This window comes from Amblyomma americanum, chromosome 1 (assembly GCF_052857255.1).
Source record: "Amblyomma americanum isolate KBUSLIRL-KWMA chromosome 1, ASM5285725v1, whole genome shotgun sequence".
Lineage (NCBI taxonomy): Eukaryota > Metazoa > Arthropoda > Arachnida > Ixodida > Ixodidae > Amblyomma > Amblyomma americanum.
The window spans coordinates 4373466-4395697 of record NC_135497.1 but is presented as its reverse complement, the minus strand read 5'-3'; the positions used below and the strand labels follow the sequence as shown (position 1 = coordinate 4395697).

Here is a 22232-nt window from a genome sequence, read left to right as displayed (position 1 = left end):
CGCCAGCTGCGCGCTAATCAGGCCGGTCACAGTCATAGATGCGGTCGGTGAGAAGGAGCACCAGCTGCTGGCCAAGCGGACGAGGGGAAGCGCAGCCAAAGCTACGCATACAAAGCCACAAAGTAGATAACCACGATTAATGTCGGCGTTGTCAGTAGTGGGCGAAGAGTGCAGCGAATCCTGTGAAATTGGGTGCGTTCCAATACTCCCAAGTAGACGGCTACTTAGACCTCTAGCCGGACAGCCGCCATCTTGGGACGCGTTCCATTTCTCACGAAGCAATAAGACTGCTTCGCCGAAGTCCACATCGATGCAGGCTAACTTGCTGTCTAAAGATGGCGGAGCTCATGTACGCGGATGAGCGAGTCGTGCTCTAGCGGGCGTCGGACTGTGCACGGAGTATAGGAAAGGAAAAATGTGGGTCATTACATTATGTTATTTGCTACGCAAAGTAGTGTCCAATTAATCTTCGGGGACGTGCGATTCCTAGCAGTGAATCACGCAGGAGAAAATCGTTCACTTGAGAGCTCTGCTACAGCAGCGGACGCTGTAGGTCTGTTTACGTGGTCTGTTTACGTGATCCGGTATCTGACGATGCTGGATCTTAGTTAGCACCTTGATTTTAGAGATTAATACTCGTCGCAGTCGTTGGGTTCTTCGACGGGCGTTAAGACGGATGGCGTGACGGTTAACAAATGTGTTCTTCTGTTGCTGTATTAGTTGCATCAACTCTTTCGCGTACATTCTTTTTTATCTCTACACTCTCAGAACAAGCACACCGGCAAGTTGCGAATTGATTTTAGACTTTGCAGGAATAAAGCTCGCTGCTTTCTTTAGGTTTCTCGCCGGCTCCGAGTTCCACGTACGGCAGACAGCGGGTTTAATGGCACGCATGTGTTTTCCTGTTGCAGTGTATATTAGCCGTATCGCATTTCGCGCATATTGATTACAGTCTTTCGTATTCTTTATTATGTTTACAGCGCCGTCTGGGCGAGCACTTTCGAGGAGCGTGTACAGTTTAGCATCAATAATAAAAGAATAATCGCATATCTCTTTAGCGTTGTCTTCGGAGAGAGGCCCCGTCTGCTACATGTAGACTGACCGATAGGCACATCCACCAGCCCGGTTTACGCGCAATGTCATTCCAGAAAAAAAAGTGAAAACTTGTTGAAAACACGTTTTTAATGATCGTTATTGCTCAGTTTGAGAAAAATTGTAGTACAACTCTTCATAAGCTTTATTTTTACCTTATTATGCCGCGAGACGGCGTGAGCAGTAGAAAAGTTCAAATACATGGGCTTCTAGACGTATGCCACTCTCACTAGACGGCTTCCTAAACGTCACACTAGACGTCTTGTTAGACGGCTAGAGTATTGGAAAGCAGCCATTGTGGACATGGGTCTTCAGAAAAAAGCAAACGACTCCCCGGACTTTTCCACATTTGGCGTGCTAGAAAGTGTAGAGCATGTTTTATTGGCGTGCCCAGCATATGCACGAGAAAGAGTCATGCTAGCACCTACTTGAAGTCTTTGGACGCTATGCCTTTCGCGGAGGATTTGACCCTCGGCGCTTGGCCAGATAGTTCGAAAACTCTACAGGTAACGCGAGCGTTCTCACGTTTTTAAGCGTCACGGGCTTTGACTGGCTTTTGTAATGTTTGAAAGTGTACCTTGTTTTTTTTTCATCTGCTTCGTCCCATTATCATCATCATCATCATCCCCCATCGTGATAGTCTTTTTTCTCCTCTTCCCGTTCCCCAGTGCAGATTAGCAGACCAGTGTACATATATTTTTCAGGCCAATCTAACTGCTTTAACCTAAACCCCCCTCTCTCTCTCCGCCGCGGAATCTCCCTCATAAATGACGTGACTGTCTCAAGTATCAAAGGTGTCACAGCAGGAGATGTTCTTTAATTACATGGTCGGGCTGGAGGAGGGATTCGGCGAGGCTCGCGCTTGCTCAATTCGCGTCTATACTGGCCACGTAACTTCGTCTAATCTCGATGATGGTGAGTTCCCTGAAGTGTTTTCTTCATTTCTCTTTCTACTTGCCATTCTTATTTTCTCACGCATCATATCTGAGCGCTGGTTCTGAAAAAAACGACGCGTTACCTCGCGCGGGTGCTGCGCGAGCTATTTGGAAGCGCGCGCAACCCGAGCTGCTGTTGGCCGACTCTCAGCCGAAGGACTTCGTCCCTGCGATGCTGAAACATGTGAGTTCCACGTATTTCGCAGCAACATCTTCGTCTGTCCGTCGACAGAGATGGCCGGCGCGCTGGCTCAGCGCTCGGATCAACAGAAAGAGGGCACGGCTTCAATCTGTTCAATACGAGGGGCGGCGACCGCCTTTCGATGGAGGCCAAAGATAAGACTCCCGTGTGCTAGTTAAAGAACCTCAAAGCGATTAAATTAAATTACAGCCCTCCAGGAGGGTGCTTTTTTTTCTTCATCCACGGTGGCTCAGTGGTTAAGCGCTCGGTTATTGAGCTGGAGTACCCAGCCGCGGCGGCTGCGTTTCGATGGCGGCGAAACCCTAAATGCACCCTTGTGCTGTGTGATGTCAGTTCACGTAAACATCCCCAGCTGGTCGAAATTATTCCGGAGCCCTCCACTACGGACATCATTCTCTTTCTTCTTTCACTCCCCTCCTTCATGGCGTCTGGAGCCGACGCCACGTTACCTCCTGGATTTTGTCGCGCTTTCTCTCTGGTGGCAATTAGATCCCTTTTTTCAGTTTAAACTGATTGGTGTAGGTGTGAAAGGATATGAATGCATCTCTCGGGAAATTTGGGGACTCAACCCGGCTCACTACTCGGCTGACATAACCTTGAGCTAAACTGTGAGCCAACTCGTTTCCCCTGTTCCCCGAGTGTGCCGGAGCACCCATATTATTTCCACTTCTCTTTGGTTCCATACTTGATGTCTTAAAATTCGTTTTGTCTCCTTGGAGATCCTGCCCTGTGGCAAATTGTTTACAGCGGCCTTAGAGTCACTAATTATGGTGACTGCTTTGGTGCTGACCATTGCCATGGCGATAGCCTCATCTCCGCTGTCCCTGAGTTCTTTGTTTTGACCGAACCAACCGTTTATGTTTCACCCGAGTCGTTCACGCCGACGATCACAAAGGAGTCGCCTCCTTCGTATTCCACCACATCTGCATAGGTTGTGTATTCCGAGCCTTCTAACTTGGCTTCAAGGGCCTTAGCTCTTGCTCGCCTCCTGCCTTCGTGAAAAACAGGGCGCATGTTTTTTTTGGAATATGTTTAAAAGTCAGTAATTTTCCCACTGCGGTTAGAAACTTTGCCCGCGCGTTTCTATCCGGGATTCTGTCATGTGTAAGATCCCCCTTTCCAGTTTAAACTAATTGACGTAGTTGTGAAAGGATATAAATTCATATATCGTGAAATTTGGGCACTCAACCGGCTCACTGTTCGGCTGACATAACCACGAGCTGTGGGGAAATTGCGCTGAAGTATGCTGTGCCTATTGCAGCGCCATAACACACTGCCCAGCGAGAAGACCAATCAGTTTTGGTTAGTACTATTAGTACTTTTGCGCGCCACCTTCAGGCGCTTATTGGTGTGAGCCTCTGCGCTCTGTCGAAGGCGCACGTGCCGTGCGTCAGCTATCTGGGCTACGCCGAGAGAAGCTAGGCAATGAATGCTGTCAGCCAAACGCGGGTATCTAATCGCGTAGAATGTGTTCTCGCGTTTTCAGCGACCCAAGCGGCTGACAAAAGCAGTTTTGAGTCACCGAATGGAACAATTGCAGTGCCACCTTGGCAGGGCAGGTTCCCCATACTGTGAGCCAACTCGTTTCCCCTGTTCCCTTAGTGTACCGGCGCCCATAATAGTTCCACCTCACTTTGGTTCTAGTCTCGATGTCTTAGGATTCGTTTTGTCTCCTTAGAGATAATACCACGCGCGGAATTGCTTATCGCGACTTTGGAGTCCCTAATTATGGTAACTGCTTTGGCGGTGACCATTGCCATAGTGATAGCCGCCTTCTCCGCTGTCCCTGAGTTCTTTGCTTTGACCGAACCAACCGTTAATGTTTCTCCCGAGTCGTTCACGCCGACGATCACAAAGGAGTCGCCTCTTTCGTATTCCACCGCATCTGTATAGGCTGTGCATTCCGAGCCTTCTAACTTAGCTTCAAGGGCCTTTGCTCTTGCTTGCCTCCTGCCTTCGTGAAAAACAGGGTGCATGTTTTTTGGAATAGGTTTAAATGTACGTAATTTTCTCACTTCGCTTAGTAACTTTGCCCGCGCGTTTCTATCCGGGATTCTGTCATGTAGTCCTACGTTGCTCAGGATCTTCCACCCCACGGGTGTGGTTGCGAGCCTCCTTAATTGTGCAAATATATCTGCGTAGCATAGTTCCGTGATGGTGTTGTAGACCCCCCGTTTAAGAAGTCATTGCGCAGGTGTGCAGTGGGGCAGCCCCATGACTGCTTTATATGCCTGCCTTATGATCCCCTCTATTTTAGATAGCCGGATACGATCACATCCTATGGAGCTTCAAAAATGTGCCGCCACATACATACTTAGTACAAGTCCCTTCTCTAGAGCGGTGAGAGGATATAATGGCCAGCTCAGATCCGTTCACGCAATCCTGGCCACTGGGTGGGCTCACAAGGTGGCCAACAGCCATGCCCACTAAAGTTTAGTGCTACCAATACAACCCCTCATGGCGCAGTTCGGTACAGTTACTGTGCCATTTCCTTTCCATAAAAACTGTTTTCAGTTTCATCTCTTCCTCTTCATCTGTTCACTCTCGCCACCGTTGAGGTGTCCAGCAACAAGCAAGAATGAGAGAGAAAGCTACTGCCCTTTATTTATCTGATAATGAATTTTTAAACTCCACAAAAAATATTCGGAGCGTAACTGGTGTGATGCGCCAATGATGTGGTTCTTGGGGGAACCCTTCAAGAATTCATACCCATGAAAGAAAAAATAGTTTTAAACTTGGTTTTCGAGGAAAGTAAATGCACAGTAATTGTCTCACATCTCTGTGGACATTCGAGCCTCGTTTTTCCTGCATCGAAACGTCGCCGCCGCGACCGGGCTCCAACCCGGGAACACCGGCTCAGTAGCCGAACGCGCTAGCCAGTTTCTTAAAACTAGTTTTCAGAAAAGGAAAGGCGTCGCTTTCCAAGGACGCCTCAACCACGCCCTAAAGGAACGGATTACGAAGGGAGTGAAATAAGAGAGAAAGAGTAAGCAATAAAGAAAAGGCTGGAGTAGTGAGCTGAAGAAAGTAAAGATCAGCGTTTATCGAACCGTAGCAACCAAACCTCTAACTTGCCCTAATAGATGCTGTCACTTCGCGTTCGTAGCTTACAGTTCGCTGCAAGAAGTATCGAGGTGGAGTAAAGGTATTTCATTCATTGACGTTCAGATCGCGTCAGTAAGGTCCAAGTTTGTACTCAGTTTAAAATCAGGCAGCCAACGTTCACCGTAATGCACAACGCAATGCTCGACAAGGCCGTCACAACGCCAGTGTAATTCCACTGAAGGACAGAAGTCTGTCTCACTGACATCTAATTAGCCATGTTTGCGAGAATCGCAGTCACACTTGATCAGCAAATGCTTATTTCGCCTCTCTATCTGAACCTACGCCACTGCGAGCTGCGTCTGCTGTTCATGCTCTTATCTTTGTAAAGTTGACATAACATCTTTGACCCTTTACTACAGTTTCGTTATAACGCGTACATATATTTATTCTTTCTTTTCCAGTCTTGAAGCGGAAACGTATCCTGCGCTGAAATCCCCACATTGAATCGAAGCAGAAGAGCACTCCGCTAAACGTGCCATGACGACTGAAAAGCCATATGTGTCAGAAAAAACGCTCGCTATTAACCCTGCCCTGCCCCAGAAGTGAAGCGGCACCAGTGTGTCAGATGGTTCGTCGTGTTGCCGAGTATAACAAGATTCTCTGGAACGTAGGCCTTGAGATAAGAGAGGAAAATGGCCTGGGGGAATTGGGCATCGCTATTGCCCCGAAGGCCCTGCTCATGAAACCTTGGGACGTCCCAAGGATTGACTGTGAAACCCTCGCCAGGATTCTGCTGCGCAACGTCCTCGCCCATCATCGCTGCATTGTGGTTGTAGAGATAACTTTCTTTGTAGCGAGGAGCCCTGTCCTCCTCAGCATTCTTTAACACAAGTACAGCGTCAGGAAGCTTACACTCTCAGATGTACCGTGCTGTGAAACGAAAGTCTTTGAAGCCCTACAGAAGCTTGCCAACCCCTCAGATCAAAATTATTCAGACGAAGGCGAAAAATACTTCTGCTTCTCTGTCAGACTGCCACTGTTTGTAATCCCTAAGCAGCAGGGCAGTATCACCCTTACCTCGCTGTATGTCGCCGATCTGGAATTTTGCACCGGATGCGCACGACAGTTGATAAACATACTCTTGCAGAATAACACCATAAGTGACTTAACCACCGGCTCCTGCGTGTTCACTTATGACTGCGTCGACCTCCTTCATGGCTTCGTCCTCTACCTGCAGAAACACCGCTCGCCGCTCAAGAAGCTGACAGTGCGAACACCCGAGGTTAGCAAGCGTGCACGGGAGTCTCTGGTCAGGGCCATTGCACCGAGGACGACGCTAGAAGAGTTGGTCATCGATATAGATATCTACGATGTCGAAGAGAAAGCCCTCTTTGCCGAAGTAATCGCCCGGAACCGCAATCTGCGTAAGCTAAGTGTTACGTGGCCGAGAAACTGCGTCGTGTCCATCAACAGCTGCGGCTTCGAACTTCTCGCCGGAGACGCAGCCACAATGATCGAGCCGTGGCTGGTAGCCCTGCCAGAAAACGCCACACGTTTGGCGCTGAACGTAGACCTCTTGGGTTTCTCAGAAGAGGTGTGTTGCGCGTTCTTTCGCGCCCTGGCACTCAACAAAGCCCTCCAAAACATCAACATAAGCCATCTTCCCGCATGCGCTGACCTCAAGCAGATATGCCAAATCATTCGTCATTCCGGCTTGGCGAAGGCCATTCACATTGAAGATCACCCCCTGAGCATCGGTAGCCTTCCCATGCTTCCCGAATGCCCGAAGTGACGCCCCTCACGGTCAGCTCTTTGCACCTCAACAATTCGGAGATCTTGCGCAGAACCTTCGAAATCCTCGTCTCCTCCAATCACGTTACTTCACTTCGCGTGTGCCTGCAGAAATGCTTCCTTGATAAGATCCAAGCTGCGATGGCAGCCTATATAATGGAAGCACGCACACTGAAGGACTTAGAAGTGCACGCCTACGTCGATGAACCCGAACTCGAAGACCAGCAGCATGACCCTGACGCCGGAAAGCATCTCGTGAACGCGCTGGCATCCAACCTCAGCCTCACCCGAATCACAGTCAGAGAGCTTCCTCTAAGCGAAGACAACTGTGAGTTCCTCGCAAACAGCTTTGCCAACAGCCAAAATCTATCCGAGCTCTCGATCGCGGTGCTCAGCCGCGATAGCTACAAGGCCTTCTTGTAGACGCTGGTCCGCCTGCTCCGGGTTGGTCTTCCAAGTTGCAAAGGCCGTAACACAGAGCTCCTTGTCATTCGCAGCATCACGAGGCGCAACGCCAGCCTCGTCACCAGAGCAGCCCGCTTCGTGATGGGTGACCACGATCCTTTCAACGCACGCGCGGTCGAGCTCGTCTCGGGACATGAAAGGGTCCTCAGCATCATTCAATAAAATGCTGGCGTCGATGCCAGGGAAGCGGCGACGATGGTCAGTCGTGCCTTGGGGCTTCGATGTTTGACGGGTCTCGACGACTACATGAGACTGGCTGGCGTGGTCAAGCGACGGGTTCAGTGCATCGGCGGACGCGATAGCTCAGTGCAACTCGACGAGCTCAGCTACGACTGCTGGATTCACATCCGCAAATTCCTGACTGTGGCCGACGTTTTGGGAGCAGACTGCTTGTGAACCTGTGATCGGACATTGTTTGGAGGTAAGCTTGCAACGTTGTTCTTTACCTCGTTATTATGAAGCGAATAACGACTATTTTAATTAGTGAACATTTGTCTCGCTTACATGTGCACCACACTTAACACTGAGGGTTATGCATGAAATGAAGGCCTCGAATAGGGTTATGCCAACGCATGGGTGGTTGTTTGCACTAGAATAACCCTTCCCTCAACAGATTTAAAAATACAGCGCCTGGTGTTTAAAGCAAGGGAAAACAATTACTGGTCCTTATCGAACCGGTGAACCGTATGAATTGCACTTTGAAACGCATGTAGTTAGGCTGCACACAGGCACACTTGTACGGTGGGCTCACGGACCTTTAATTCCATGTCAATAATGCTGAAGACAAAGAAAAGGCAAAGTGAACACTTCGTCTACGCCTTGGGTAATCGTCTTCGACCCTTCCTGGTTACTTCGATTATGTAAAAGCACTGCTTGTTAAAATCGGGATACCACACTGATGTTCCCCCATTCTCTCGAACAGTTTACCTTAGCACACCTCTTAGTCGCCTTCAAGGATATTTTGTGCGAAATTTTGTAATTTGGTTAATTTAAATATATCAGGGTAATGTAAATTAAATTTCGGTAAGTGTTATGTATTGCGGCTTACGCTTTACATTGCAAGCTGAAGTGTAGGACTATACGGATAGTGCAAACAGCTTACATCATCAAAGAAAACGAAGGCAGGATGCCGCAGTATTGAGGGTACGGTATAGCTGCTGACGAAAATACAATAGTGGCTTTGTTTTTTTCTTCGGACATCAGACAAGATCGCAATTTAATCGGTTTTTCTCATCACGAACAAAAGCCAAATTTAACCTCTCGAACGGCTCCAATTAGTTTTAAAAGCCTAATTAGTTGCTTGTTTTTCCACTCGTTGCTAAGGCTGCGCCCCACCAGATCGTGCCCCCTCTGCTGAGATACAGGTACAGAAGGTCCAGGTACATAACTACGCACCGACGCAATAGCTCGAAAATATGCCTGCCGAGCAGGGCACACTGACTATACCCTCTCTCAGACACCTCGTCCGGACATCCCTCACAAGGCACCCTTCTAACGCCCGCTCCGCTCAGCCCATCTTAGCATCCCCTTTAAGGAAACGCACACGCGGCCTCATTCCCCCGCGAAGTTTCCCCTTCCCTCATGACTGCCCGAAATAATCCACACCGGCTGGAGAGGCGGAAATTCGCCACGTGCTGTGGACCAGTAGACACAGTCAACAGGGCACTAGATGTCAATCCGGCATCTGTCTTCCCAGCATGCGTCGGGCGTCCATGGTGGATGAAGTGAAAAGGCGCCAGCTTACCCTCAAGGCTTCACTAAGGAACTATATGGTTGCAAGTACACGGGAGCAGCGGCCGGCGCCGGAGACCGCAGCGCCGCCACTCGGCTGCGAGCCCGCTCCCGCCGCGGCTGGTCGCTTACTTTCCGCGAAGACGCTACTCGGCATGCGTGCAGCCAGCATAGCCTCCTGACAGGCAGCACTCATCAATCTGTGCTTGTATAATATGGTAGATAAGCGCAACATTAAAGGAGTATAGACACCTAATTTTGGTGTCATGTTTTCTTCTCTATATTGATGCGGGAGGCACTACTACGCATGAATCACCATGTGATATTCGATTACGCCCGCTAAAAAGTTTATAGTCGACTTTTTCCGTTGTCCTGTTTCGGTTTCAACAGCCGAATGATGGCTGTGACGTCAGAGTATATTTGTGTCTCGTGCGTCATGAAAAATCGCCTTAAAATCGTTGCTTCATCGTTTAATTCACTGCAGTGTTGAAGCCAGCCTCCTTCAAGAGCCGGAATTGCAACGATTGAGGAAGCATCAGATGGCTTGAAAATTGTTTTTTTTTTTTTGAGGGGGGGGGCGGGAGGAAGGGGGGCAAAGGAAATGGCGCAGTATCTGTCTCACATCTCGTTGGACACCTAAACCGTGCAGTGAGGGAAGTAATAAAGGAGGGAGTGAAAGAAGAAAGGTAGGAGGTGCCCTAGTCTCCGGAATAATTTGGACCACCTGGGGATGTTTAACGTGCACCGACATCACACAGCACAAGGGCGCCTTTTGCGTTTCATCTCTATCGAAACACTCCCACATCGGTGGAGTTCGAAACCGGGTACTCCGGTTCAGTAGCTGAGCGCCCTAAACACTGAGCCGTCGCGACTGGTTATATCGGAAACTTTTTTGTGTCTCACATGACTAGCGTAGTACAATTTGATGTCACAGTCCTCATTCGATTGTTGAAGACGAAGCGGCACGCAAAAGAAATGAGAGTATAAATTGTTTAGCTGTCGTACGTGATTACCAGGCGGTAATCCGTGTATAATAATGCCTTACGCATCTTTACAAATAATAAAATGCGCAACGAAAATTTAAGTATCTCTACTGAGGATTTAAAATTCTTCGTAGACAAAGTCAGCTGCGTACGCCAGAAAGTTCTAGAGCGATTGGGCTTATCCCCATCAACACTATCACTAGCGCAGATTTATGAGTCACGAGAAAGACGATTCGTTGTCTGGTGGTCGCTTGGGAAGCCAGGCGCTCTTAGCCATTGAACGTCGAAGCATTGCTACTGACAAGATGTCAGAAAGCGAAGAAGAACCTATGTACGCCGAGCTGCAGCCGTGCGTACTGACGCCGGCTGACAAGACCCGCTGGACCGAGAGCGAAGTGTACATGGAGTATGTCGGCTTCGTCCTCGCCCTCAACGAGCGTGTCACGGGGAATAAGCTGACCGATAACTTTATCGTATCAGATTTCACGTCGGATCTGCTGTCGGTGCTGGGTTCAAGAAACGCCTCCAGTCAGCCAATTAGCAGTGGCTTAGCTCGAATATGCCAGGATATACGTAGCGTGAGCTACGCTGATCCCCTGAGCATCAATTGCCGCTGAGCAGCAATTTCGCTCTCCTTCTTCATGGCTATACCACACTGGCAAACGCCCTGCTATATGTACACTCCCACTGACACCTGTGTGCTTGCGCACAAAATGAGAGGCGCTATTAAGCAGCTCCGGGGCAGCGTCAGATGGCTACTGTGCAACGGAGGCGCACAGCTGGGCTGCGCCGGTGCCAATGCCTCTGCATCGGCTATTACGGGTGAGGCGCGCGCGGTGGCGGCTCCGGCGCGCCAGCTGTGCGCCGTGTGACGTCACTGCTCCTCGCGCATGCGCAGCACGGCTCTCCAGGAACCACGCGAAACTGCTTAACCTCGGCCAGTGTAGCTCACGCTACAAAGTTCGAAGCCGGAAACACAAAAGCCATCTTCAGAACCCGCCTTGTTAAAAAAAACTGTAATGAGCAGACAACACAATTAGAGAAAAGGCAAATTTGACATTCAAGAAAACAGTGCCTTCATGTACTATTTCGTGTCTTTTTTGAGTGATTCTGTCTTTGTAAACGCCATCGACGGAACAACTTATAGAGATCGTATCGAAACAGAGTGGCAACAAACGAGAAGTGGCAGCTTGTTCTACAATGCCAGCGGCACCATTTCTTCCACGCACCCTCGCAACGCGTCAAGAGCAGTGCTGGCCGAGCAATTCCGCCAAAACGCGGCTTTCATAGAGATGTAGCGCACTTAGTGCTTCCACATTGGTTGCGACGCGGTCAGCCCTGCAACGAGCTCATAAATGTCGTAGCATTTCAGGGATAATAAGCGGATTGATTTGGCAGCAATTTTTTCCTTATAGAAAATAAACAATGATCGCATAATTTGAGCGCTTAGTTTTAGCAGGTACTTAGGATTCCTCATGAAGCTTTTCATAAGTATTTTAACAGTTCATAAAATGGGCGTTCCTAAACCAAGTCATTCTAAGCGTGATTTCACTACAGCACCAGACAGAGCTGACGGCCGCTAGGGAAGACTAGCGGTGGCGCTCACCACGGCAGATATTTCACAAGTGCCTCCCTCTGAACCCGACCCCGAATTTCTCGTAATGCCGCCTGTTTTCTAGGCGCTCTCGCTGGCAAACGCGTATGTGAAGCTCTTGCTGCTGCATTCTGGTGGTTATCTTCAGTTCATCAACAGAGCGATATAGCACCCAGGAGACATACCAGCGTAGAAGTATAGCAGTTTAACGTACAGCCCCCGTCAAAAGTATACAGCCCAAAGCGTTTGCTTGCGAGGCCTGCAGCGTGCTTAGTTATACATCCGCAGCGGCCGTAACATCTCGAAAGAAGAATGGCTTCATGCTCTCAATCCTCCCAAGCTTTGGACTGCTAAATGTTCTAGGGAGCCGCGTTAAACCGCTTAGAAGCAAACTTTTTGGGATGTACATTTTTGACGCAGGCTGTATGCCTGTTGCGCACGCGCAGTAGTCCTATCCGGCCACGCATTTGCAACCGTGCATGCGAACTTATCAGTTATAGAATGCTCAGTTATTTGTACAGCTGACACAATTTACATCAGAACTGAAAGATCGGATCAATGCAAGGGAAGATAGGACCCACAAATCCCTGTGTGCCAGCAGGTGAAGTCAATGTGATCACAGGAATTTCCAGATACGCAATCTAATGGTAAACACGTTACGGAGGTTTCTGCTGTTATGGTGGTGTCTACTGTCCCAGGGGGTACAATGCTGTTTAGCAACCATGCATGCCGTAAACATTACACCAATCTTGTTACATGTTACATTACATGACACAGCAACAAGCTGATCCCATGGTGTGCCTCAGAACCTGAATTTCTTATCCTGGTGGCACTCGGATGCCGTGTCCCCCCCCCCCGCCCTAAGCGAAGGGAAGAGGGGGGGCCAGGAACTTCTGCCCCCTCCCCCCACCCCGATTTACACCACTGCTGCAGGTTCAGCAGTGCTCTGGTCAGTGGCTCGAAGATTTTCACATCGATGTGCCGCGCCCACATTAAAACCCTCCTAGATAAAAGTGTCATTTTCCAGCAAGCGAACATGGCAGTCTGGATTCGTAATTAAAAAAAATGTAAAATAAAGTGGTGTACCATTCGCTGAAAATTATCTGTGAATGGTTTCAAGCATAGGCATTGCCATGAAACATAAGAGAAAGAGCAAGGTTGCTTCACGATCTTTTCGAGACTGTATCTTTGTGGCAATCGTCGAACCCTTGTGAACGAAGTTAAAAACCTGAATCACTTGAATACTTCCTCCTATGCTTCCGCAGGTTTTCGTCTCGGAGAAGAACTTATTTGGCGATCCCCTCGCTCGATCAGGGCTTCATCCTTGTATTCATGTTCTCTTCTCCTTTGGTGGAAACGTCCTGCAGGAGTCTCGTTCTGAAACCAGTGTGCGTACCTGTACCTTATTAAATCATCGCGTAATGTAGGTTCATTTGTTCGTTATGCATTTCTAGATAAAACTATTTTTGAATCCAAAAAGTTTACCGATGCTTACCTAACAGAAGTGAGTAAACATATACCTCGTGTTTGAGTTTATCATCATCATCAGCCTGAATACGCCCACTGCAGAGCAAAGGCTTGGCACTCCATGTCTTTCCAATTAACCCTGTTATATGCCAACTTTGCTCACCGTATTCCCGCAAATGTTTTATTATCGTCCGCCCAACTAACGTTCTGCCGCCCCCTGCTACAATTGCCTTCTCTTGGCATCCACTCCGTTAACCTTAAGGACCAGCGGTTATCTTGCCTTCGCATTACATGCCTTGCCCAAGCCCATTTCTTCCTCTTGATTTCGATTAGTATGTCATTAACCCGCATTTGTTCCCTCACCCACTCCGCCCGCTTCCGGTCTCTTATCGTCACACCCAAATATTTCTTTCCATAATTTACCCCGCAAATTTTCCACCGCCGGTGTGTGCCATTCCAACAGAGGCCAACAACTACAGTGAAGAAGAGGAAAGAGGCTCAGTCGGTGTGCGAGCGGCGACGAGTGCCAGAGAAAGTGGATAAGACTCTAGTGCCCCCCTCCCTGCCGTCATCTGCTCAAAATTTGCTGCCGTATGAAGCCGTACCATGTGGACTCAAGGAACACAAGCATGGACGTGCCAGTCATGACCGACATGTGTCAGGGAGGGTCGTCACATGTTTCCACGCCTTGTATGGAAGTGGGTGTCACTGAAAGCGTGGGTGCGCTACAGACTGTCTTCGACGGAAATTACGAGGACTGCGATGAAGGGCGTGGTCTTGTCCCAAAAGCAGTCATCTTCTGCCCGCAGACTCGTCAGGAGGGGTTGTCTGGAGCTGACAGCAAGAAGGAGGTTGCGTTGTGGGCTCTGCAGAAGCGCTGCTGTATGGTCCGGGATGAACGGAGTAATCGCACCGAAGGATGCTCTGGTAACATGGTGCGCCTGGACGGAAATGTGTCCTTGCAATTCGACGGGGCCGTCACGCCAACAGTCCTGGCATCCGCCATCGCCTTCGTGGTGAGTTCATTCTGGCATGGAAAGCGCAACACTATTGCCAACTCGCGTTAACACATGTGGACGCTGCGCTAGATTATGACGCAGTGGAATTAAGTGCTTCACCGCCAGAGCTTGATATCCTGATAAGAGTACTCACCGTTTTTTAGTGCAGTGTTCTCACCTTTTCATCTTTGAATTTGATTAACTATTTCGCCTTTAGTTTCTGGCCTACAATGCGACCTGAAGTGCACGCGTATACCATGAACCCTTGTGTGTGTCATGTTGTTCACAACCTTAGACTTGCCGCTCCCCTAGCTGCGTCACCAATACCGTGTTCAAATTTCTGTAATTTATATCCTTCTCATCTCCTGAAAAAAAAAAGACTGCAAAAGAGAGAAAAAATACACCACAAAGAAGGCTTCTCGAAGATATCGAAGAAGCCTTGTGTAAAGATACCGAATTGTTTGCCCTAGTCAACACACTGACGTGGCTAGAAGAGCGCGCAGGCTAGCAGCAAAGAATTTTTTTTCTTGCACACCTTGTCCATAAACATAATCTGGATCAATCTTAGGTTTGCAGTGGTTCATTTTTACTCATTCACGTCTTAAAAGGCGCCTGTGTTTCACAGAATAACAGCCACGTACGATGACGATTGTAATGCTAGCATGCAAGCTAAATATTCTGTGGTTGAGGTGACACTTAGGTATGGTGAGTTTCTGCCTTGCAGGTTTTCTCATTGAACTCTACGCAGTCCGTCACTTTCTGTTAGGATTTCCACTCAGAACATCGGTTTCGTTTGACGCCCTGCATGTATCCTCATTGGGAACTTCAGTTCCCTGGAACAGCGCTGCACATCTGCCACGCCTATTGCGACTTCTACAGGGCCTGCCTCTTGTGGTGTTCCTGGGTGGGATGATGCGCCACCGACAGTCCGCCTTGCCGCTGTTCACCGACCTGAAGGTGCCAGCGCTGATTGTGATCTAGTCTTAAATCTTCGCCGGCCCCGAGGTTGTACTGCACTTGAGTCTCGAGGCGCTACACAAGGGGAGGCACAGTGCATCCTTTGCCGTCTTAGTCCTGACCAGGCTGCTCTACACGGTGTGGCTGGCCGTCTCGTTCAGGGCGAGTGGTCCCCTGCTGGCCTGGGAGTTAGCGGTAAGAGTGGCAAAACTGGCTCGCATTGCTCTTCCAGACCTAACTTACATGCAAAGGCTTGAGGAAACACTGAAGCTCCGCCTCGAGGATATGACGCGATAGCGTTATGAGCCCCTTCAGCGGCTTGGAGTCTTCTTTGCGTATCGCTTCGCAGACGTGGTCATTATGTGCTTTAGATTGATATAAAGCGGGAAGTCCTCATATATAACTCCTGGCACATAGTTGCAGGCGTTAAGTGACGCGCAACCTGACATGGCGTGGTAGCTGTTTCAAACACAGCCATCTCTCACGACCAGTCATTAATGTAGCTGCCACCTGACAGGTCGAGCACGTTGTGATGACATCACAATGTCTCGTGACCTATGTGGCAAGTGGGGCATCTGCTTTTTCGCTCACAACGCCGACAACGTTGCAGCCGGACTTAGTGCCAGCGGCAGCCTTGACTTAAGCGCTCAAAATAATTCAAGAGTGCAACGTGTCATATAGCTGCACGGCTACATTTGGATGGCTATTTACAGCAGCTTAGAACTTTTCGCGAGTTGTAAATAATTTTCGCTTTTACGGGTGGTTCCGTACTCTCAACGGCATAAAACGACAGCTTCTAGTTAGGGCTAATAGCTCGTCTTGCATCTCTCTAAGTGGTATTGTTAGCTCACGCATCCAAAATTCCTATCTAAATGACAACACGAATCCACGAGCGATCTTAAATAATTTGCTTCCAAGCTATTTTTAGCATAAAAAGGAAAATGAAAGAAAGTGAGCTTGAGAAGCGGACTTGAAAAAGCTTGAAAAGGTCCGTTCGACGTCCAGCAACAAGGAAATTAATCGTTACGCCACAGCATGACTGTGCAATGTGTTGTTATCGGTTTTTTATGAATCTCCACTTTCGTCTTTTGGCGAGGCTGCTTAAATGAAAGTTTTAGGGTGCCTGATTGCGCACGCCCCCTCGGAAGTGCGGTGTCGTTCTGTGAAGTGGTCAACGCTGCCTCCCAAGCGGCGATGGCCATTGGGCTCCGCACGCTTCATCGCTGCGGGTGGGAGAGACGTGTGCGCGGCGTTCTTGGGCAAAACGCTCAGGGCTGTGTGGCCCTGTTCACGAAACGCTCGCCACATGGCTAAGGATTGTTTGTTTTTCCGAGAGAAGACAAACGTCTACTGCTCCCTCTGGCAAAAAATCTATTGAGACACAGCCCAAGGTCAGTTGATGTGTTTTGTGCGAGTAATACCATTTCGGCGAGGTTCACAGTTGATTGGCGCGTACATAGCCACTGAGTTTATCGCTTAGTTGTTCTGGGTCTTTGTGTATATGTGTGCGTGCACAGCTAGTTTAATTTCTAAGTAAGCAATGCTCCGCTTTGAGGTGCATGTGTCGACGCAAATACAAATTATAGGATGCTTATGTTATGTTTTACACTGCCGATGGTTAATTATATTTTTCTTCATCTTAGGCCAAAGGGCCAACCGTGCACAACAAACGTTATCATCATCTTCTCAGCGCGGCATGCCTTTCTTCGCCTCGAACTCGACATGCAGCTGCGCTCTGCCCATGTGCTGCCTGCGCGTCGGGCTCCATGATGGCGGGCGCCGCAAGTGAACTCGCTAAAGGGGTAACGACGCGGTTGTCTCCACCCTAAGCGGCGGCGCTCCCGGAGACACGACGTCGACAGATCGGAATCCCGCCTCCTGGGCTCTATTCTGGAACCACCGCCATGTACTTTACAAGCCTCTCTCTACCAAATGGGTTGAGAACGTAGGATAGGAAAGAACAAGGGTAGGCTTATCACAGGGACAAGGCGAAATGCGAAGATGGATCGCGGACTAAGACAGAAGGAAGGGGAGACGGACGAATAGCCCCGTATAGTCTGTCCACTGTACCCTCTTGCAAATAAGAAAAGGCTTTCATTTCTATGTACGGCCCTGTTGTTCCTTCAAATGTAGACGAATACTGGCGGTTCTACGGTCTCCTTTTGGTCAGTTGTGCCTTCATGTAAGAATGCAGTATAGAACTTAAATGATAATTAATCGCCAACTGGCCCAAAACGTTGCTTTTGATTTTCTTGTCGTGTTACCTGGAAGCTATCTTGGTGAGATTATCTTTACAGAGACTGTTGTGATATCACGTTTGTACTGCGACCTTGCTTTGGAAGAAGCTGAATTTTCAATCATTCAGGAAGGGTTGAACAAAATATGTGAGCCAATCTGTTTGGAATGTCCTGCTGCTTTCTTTTATGCTTAAGTTTTACGGAGAGTCACATCTCTCAGCAAAACTACTAAGTTTTGCTGAGAGATGTAACCTTTGCGGCCCTCTAATGAAGCCATGCTGCGCTGGTTGCTTCTTCAGATGATGCGAGACCGTTTTGCTATGGCGGCGTTCTTGTACGCGTACGACGGCTACATCAAGTACCTCGTGTGCCTGCCCCGCACGCTGTCGTACCTGTACGGCTCGGAGACCTGTGCACTTCCCACGTGGTGCCGGAAGCCGTCGGGTCGGTCGAAGGAAGACATCTTCGAGGCGTGCGCATATCTCTATGATATGTTGGCCATGTCAGAGCACGCCGAGGTTATCCAGGTATATTATATATATGCACCACTGTGGTCGGAGAATGTTTTCTTGCGCAATGCATGCTAGGTTACCGGGTTAGCGAATCTCTGCGCTAACAGCTTAAGCTGCAGACAGTAAAAATTCGGCCCTACGCCAATCTCCTCTTAAGCACAAAGTGAAACTAACGGAGTTTAAGCGAGGATTGAATTCTTTGACGTGCCCACCGACGACAAAATTTTCACTTTCAGTGCTAAGAAATAAAAAATGTCACGGTAGTTCTTGCGCTTGAGTAAAACCGAGGTAGCAGGGAACAATTGCTTTTAACTCAAGGAGCATCGGGGGATGCGGATGCTGACATACTGAGCTTCACACACTGCACGCACTGTGTACATATTTGCTTACAAGCTGAGGGTTAATGGTTGCTCTTTTGCGGTATTTGACACGCACACCATGCTTTAAAGGCTCCGTGGTTGTGCTAAGCACAACGATCATTGTTGTTTACAGCGTTATAGATCCTAATCGGGAGGCATGATGCTTGTCCAGGCAGGTATAAGACCCACATACCCAGTCATTTTGTCTACCTTAGAGAATCAAGTCATTTGCACAATAACGTTCCTGTAACCAACGAACAGAAGAAAGGTGACAGTTCAAAAATATCACGTTGTATGGTCATTGCACCAAGTATCGACAATTTGCATCGGCTTGTGCGCCATCTCTTTTTTTCAGATGCACCACGAGAAGTACGAACCACACATGCGGAACTACGTGCGTGACAACACTCTCGGGGCCTGCGTATAGGTCTGCGATCTGAGCTTGGCAGTGCTCTTGATCTTGCGCATGTTAAAGATGATCTGGGGCGACATCGCCGCTGTGGTCCATCTCTACAAGCGCTACACGGCAGAGCGGCGCAAAGGAGTCACTCGGAACGGCGCCTTTCACGCAGTGGCGCTAGCATTGCTTGCTACTGACACGTCACCCATAGAGGCACTCCTTGCTGGTGGGTCTTCTGTTGTAGGATTAATTTGAAAAAGGGTCATCTGACATCGAATCTTATCAGATATCCAATTTTTTCGTGCTAGTTCTTTTGTGGGGAAAGGTTAGTGTGAGGGCGATGCTGTATCTCCCTTAGATTCTGTATCTCGGTACAGTACACCATTTTAGTTTACTGTGCGCCAATATGCGAAACAGATACTGAGCTATTTTCTTTCGGCAAAAACCAATTTTCATTTTTTTTCAACCCAATTTTCAATATCAGGTTTAAACAGATGCCCTTTGTAAAAAAACACCAAAAAAGAAGTGCTTTCAATAAGGGCTGCTATCATACGCCTTGAAAACGTAGCTGCCCGAAGCGCAAACAACGGATGAAGGCCAGAAGGAAGATAATTTCATAGTGATAAAATAATGCGAGCAGCACTGATCACACAGGCGGAACATTTGACACTGGCGTTCACAACCTACAGTGTTGCTGACAATTGCCCAGTACACACGGAAGTGGAGAGTAACGTTCAGTAATGAGAAGATACTTCCATCTGGCACAAGGAAGCCTTCATTTGCACTGAGCAGAAACTGCTGTATCTTGAAGACAGGCATCTCTTAGCAAGTGTGGAAATAGTTTCATTGGTGGCTTACCGAATGGATTCTGTTCGCAAGTTTTTTGTTTTTATTTCAGTGTGATTTTATCTCCATGTTTTCAGTATGCTGCACTGTTGGAATTTTAGAATAGGGTATGCGGCGACTTGGCACCCTACTTAGGTTCGTGCGAACTCCTCGAAAGCGTTCTGGCTGAAAATTGCCGTCAAGAAGAGACCAGCATTAGCATGACATATTTTCTAAGCAGCCGACATAGCTATTAAAGTGCGCCAGCGCCAAAACTGCTTCATAATTCTCATTTCGCAGAGTCACCGCACGTTGATTGATGCCAAATCTTGATGTACGAACCATTCAGTTCGCAGTTCCGGTCTCATGAGTTGGAAGTGCTGTTGTTGGTAAAAAACGCTAGGATTCATGGGCGATGCTTTCGTTCCCAAGATTCCGGCCATAGGCAACAGGATATACTCATACTTCGAAACGAAGCTGCTCTGGTGATGGAGCTAAAAAAACCGACATTCAAAAAGAAGACCACGAAGGTTGTTCGCGCAAGCTCTTGATACACTGATCTAAACAGGTCTGTGGTGCGACATATTCGTTGATATCATGGCTGTCGCCCATGACACATATGAACGAGGTTAAGCTTGGTTGTGAGTCTTTTTAACTAGAAACTTCTTAATGATTTAAATAATTCATGTATACAATTTCAAGTGATGTCTACTGAATAGGGCACTGAAGGTCTCCACATATTATTGTGAACAGATAAATGCCTGAAAAAAATAATTACTAATTCTGTGAGACGAAAAGTTGTGGCTGTCTAAGTCATCAAGTCTTACTCGCCCGAAGATGTCAGAAATTAAGAAATAAACGTTATTTGAAAGTTATTTGCAGGTTACGCGAATAGCGGTGTATTTGCCACAGCATATGATCAGATAAATCCACCTTTATGCAACCATTAAGCGTGTATCCTTTCCCTGCCTGGATGCCACGCACATTTAGGGTTGCGAGATTTTGAGCATTGCGGGCTATCACTATATTTATTTTATTGACTATTTGCTATCCAACATTTGTCCGCATTTTTTTGCACGTTACATATATCTCTTTAAATGTGAGAAGGTGCGCTGCCGGTCTAATTCCTCTCGAGGTGCAGTCAGTTCTCACTTGTATTACCATCTGCGGGTCAGAATGCATTTCGATCTCGTTCTAGGTGTAGTGCCGCAATGTCATGCTTTTCGTAACCTAGTTGTACACTATGATCACTTGATATATCTGAGAGCAATTAAGTCTAGTGCGCACAACCACACATGCGTGGGCATTAGCCCGATTCGAGGCATTCATTTCATACATAACACCCAAGTGTTAAGTGTGGCGCACATGCAAGCGAGACAAATGTTTACTAATTAAAATCATGTGTATTTTTTTCATACAAACCAGGTAAAGAACAACGTTGCAAGGTGATCTCCATACTAGGTCCGATCACAGCTTCACCAGCAGTCAGCGCCCACAACGTCGGCCACAATCAGAAATGTCCGGTTGTGAATCCAGCAGTGGCACCTGAGGTTGTCGATTTGCACGGAGCTCCAGAGTCCTCCGATGCACTGCACCCGTCGCTTGACAACGCCAGCCAGTCTCATGTGCTCGACGAGGTCCGTCAAACATTGAAGCCCCAAGGCGCGCCTCAGCATTGTTGCCGCTTCACTGGCTTCGACGCCAACATTTTCTTGAACGATGCGGAGGATCCTTTCATGTCCCGACACCAGATCGGCCGCGCGTGCGTTGTGAGGATCGTGTCACCCGTCACGAAGCGGGCTGCTCTGGCGACGAGGCTGGCGTTGCGCCTCGTGATGTTCCGGATAACGTCGAGCTCTGCATCACGGCCTTTGCAACTTTGAAGATCGACGCGGAGCAGGTGGTGATTGCTATCGATGCCCGACACCAGCGTCTGCAAGAAGACAGTGTTGCTATCGCGGCTTGGCACCGCGAACGAGAGCGCGGAGAGATTTTGGCTGTTGACAAAAGCGTTCGCAAGGAACTCACAGTGGTCTTCGCTCAGACGCAGCTCTCTGAGTGTGATTCTGGTGGGGTTGACGTTGGAAGCCAGCGCTTTCGCCAGAAGCTTTTCGTTATCAGGGTCATGCTGCTGGTCTTAGACCTCGGGTACATCGACGTAGACGCACACTTCGCACTTCTAGCTCCTTCAGTGTGTTTGCTTCCATTATATAGGCCGCCATGGCAGACTGGATCTTATCAAGGAAGCAGTATTGCACGCACACGCGAAGTGAACTCAAGTGATTGCAGGAGGCAAGGATTTCGAAGGTTGCGCGCAAAATCTCCGAATTGATGAGGTGGAAAGAGATGACCGTGAGGGACGTCGCCTCGGGGCATTCGGAAAGCATTGAAAGGCTACCGATGCTCAGGTGGTGATCTTCAATGTGAATGGCCTTCACCAAGCGGGAATCACGAATGATTTGGCATATCTCCCTGAGGTCAGCGCATACTGGAAGATGGCTTATGTCGACATTTTGAAGAGCTTTGTTGAGTGCCAGGCCGAGAAAAAACGTGCAGCACTCCTCTTCTGAGAAACCAAAGAGGTCTACGGTCAGCGCCAAAAGTGTAGCGTTTTCTGGCAGCGCTAACCGCCAAGGCTC

The 22232-nt window shown here is 48.5% G+C and overlaps 1 protein-coding gene across 5 annotated transcripts; it reads left to right on the top strand.

Moving 5' to 3' along the window:
* The first annotated feature begins 2141 nt into the window (after nt 1-2141).
* Nucleotides 2142-21822, top strand: LOC144109016 (uncharacterized). 5 transcript variants are annotated; one of them, XM_077642149.1, is made up of 7 exons: nt 2142-2211; nt 5736-7951; nt 14115-14321; nt 15183-15455; nt 17797-18024; nt 18724-18994; nt 21019-21822. In XM_077642149.1, the coding sequence occupies exons 5-6, from the start codon at nt 17797-17799 to the stop codon at nt 18793-18795; spliced, it is 300 nt and encodes a 99-aa protein (XP_077498275.1). In that variant the 5' UTR covers nt 2142-2211; nt 5736-7951; nt 14115-14321; nt 15183-15455; the 3' UTR covers nt 18796-18994; nt 21019-21822. The 5 variants fall into 5 exon arrangements, with proteins under 5 accessions (XP_077498275.1, XP_077498273.1, XP_077498272.1 ...); XM_077642147.1 differs by lacking the exons at nt 17797-18024; nt 18724-18994; nt 21019-21822 and having other exon boundaries at nt 15183-15449; XM_077642146.1 differs by lacking the exons at nt 2142-2211; nt 5736-7951; nt 17797-18024; nt 18724-18994; nt 21019-21822 and adding an exon at nt 12959-13226 and having other exon boundaries at nt 15183-15449.
* The last annotated feature ends 410 nt before the right edge of the window (nt 21823-22232 follow it).

Coding starts and splice junctions, on each gene's coding strand:
- LOC144109016 (XM_077642145.1), top strand. CDS start 18,835: ATGTTAAAGATGATCTGGGGCGACATCGCCGCTGTGGTCCATCTCTAC. Junction 18,995..21,018: donor CATAGAGGCACTCCTTGCTG/GTGGGTCTTCTG, acceptor CATACAAACCAG/GTAAAGAACAACGTTGCAAG.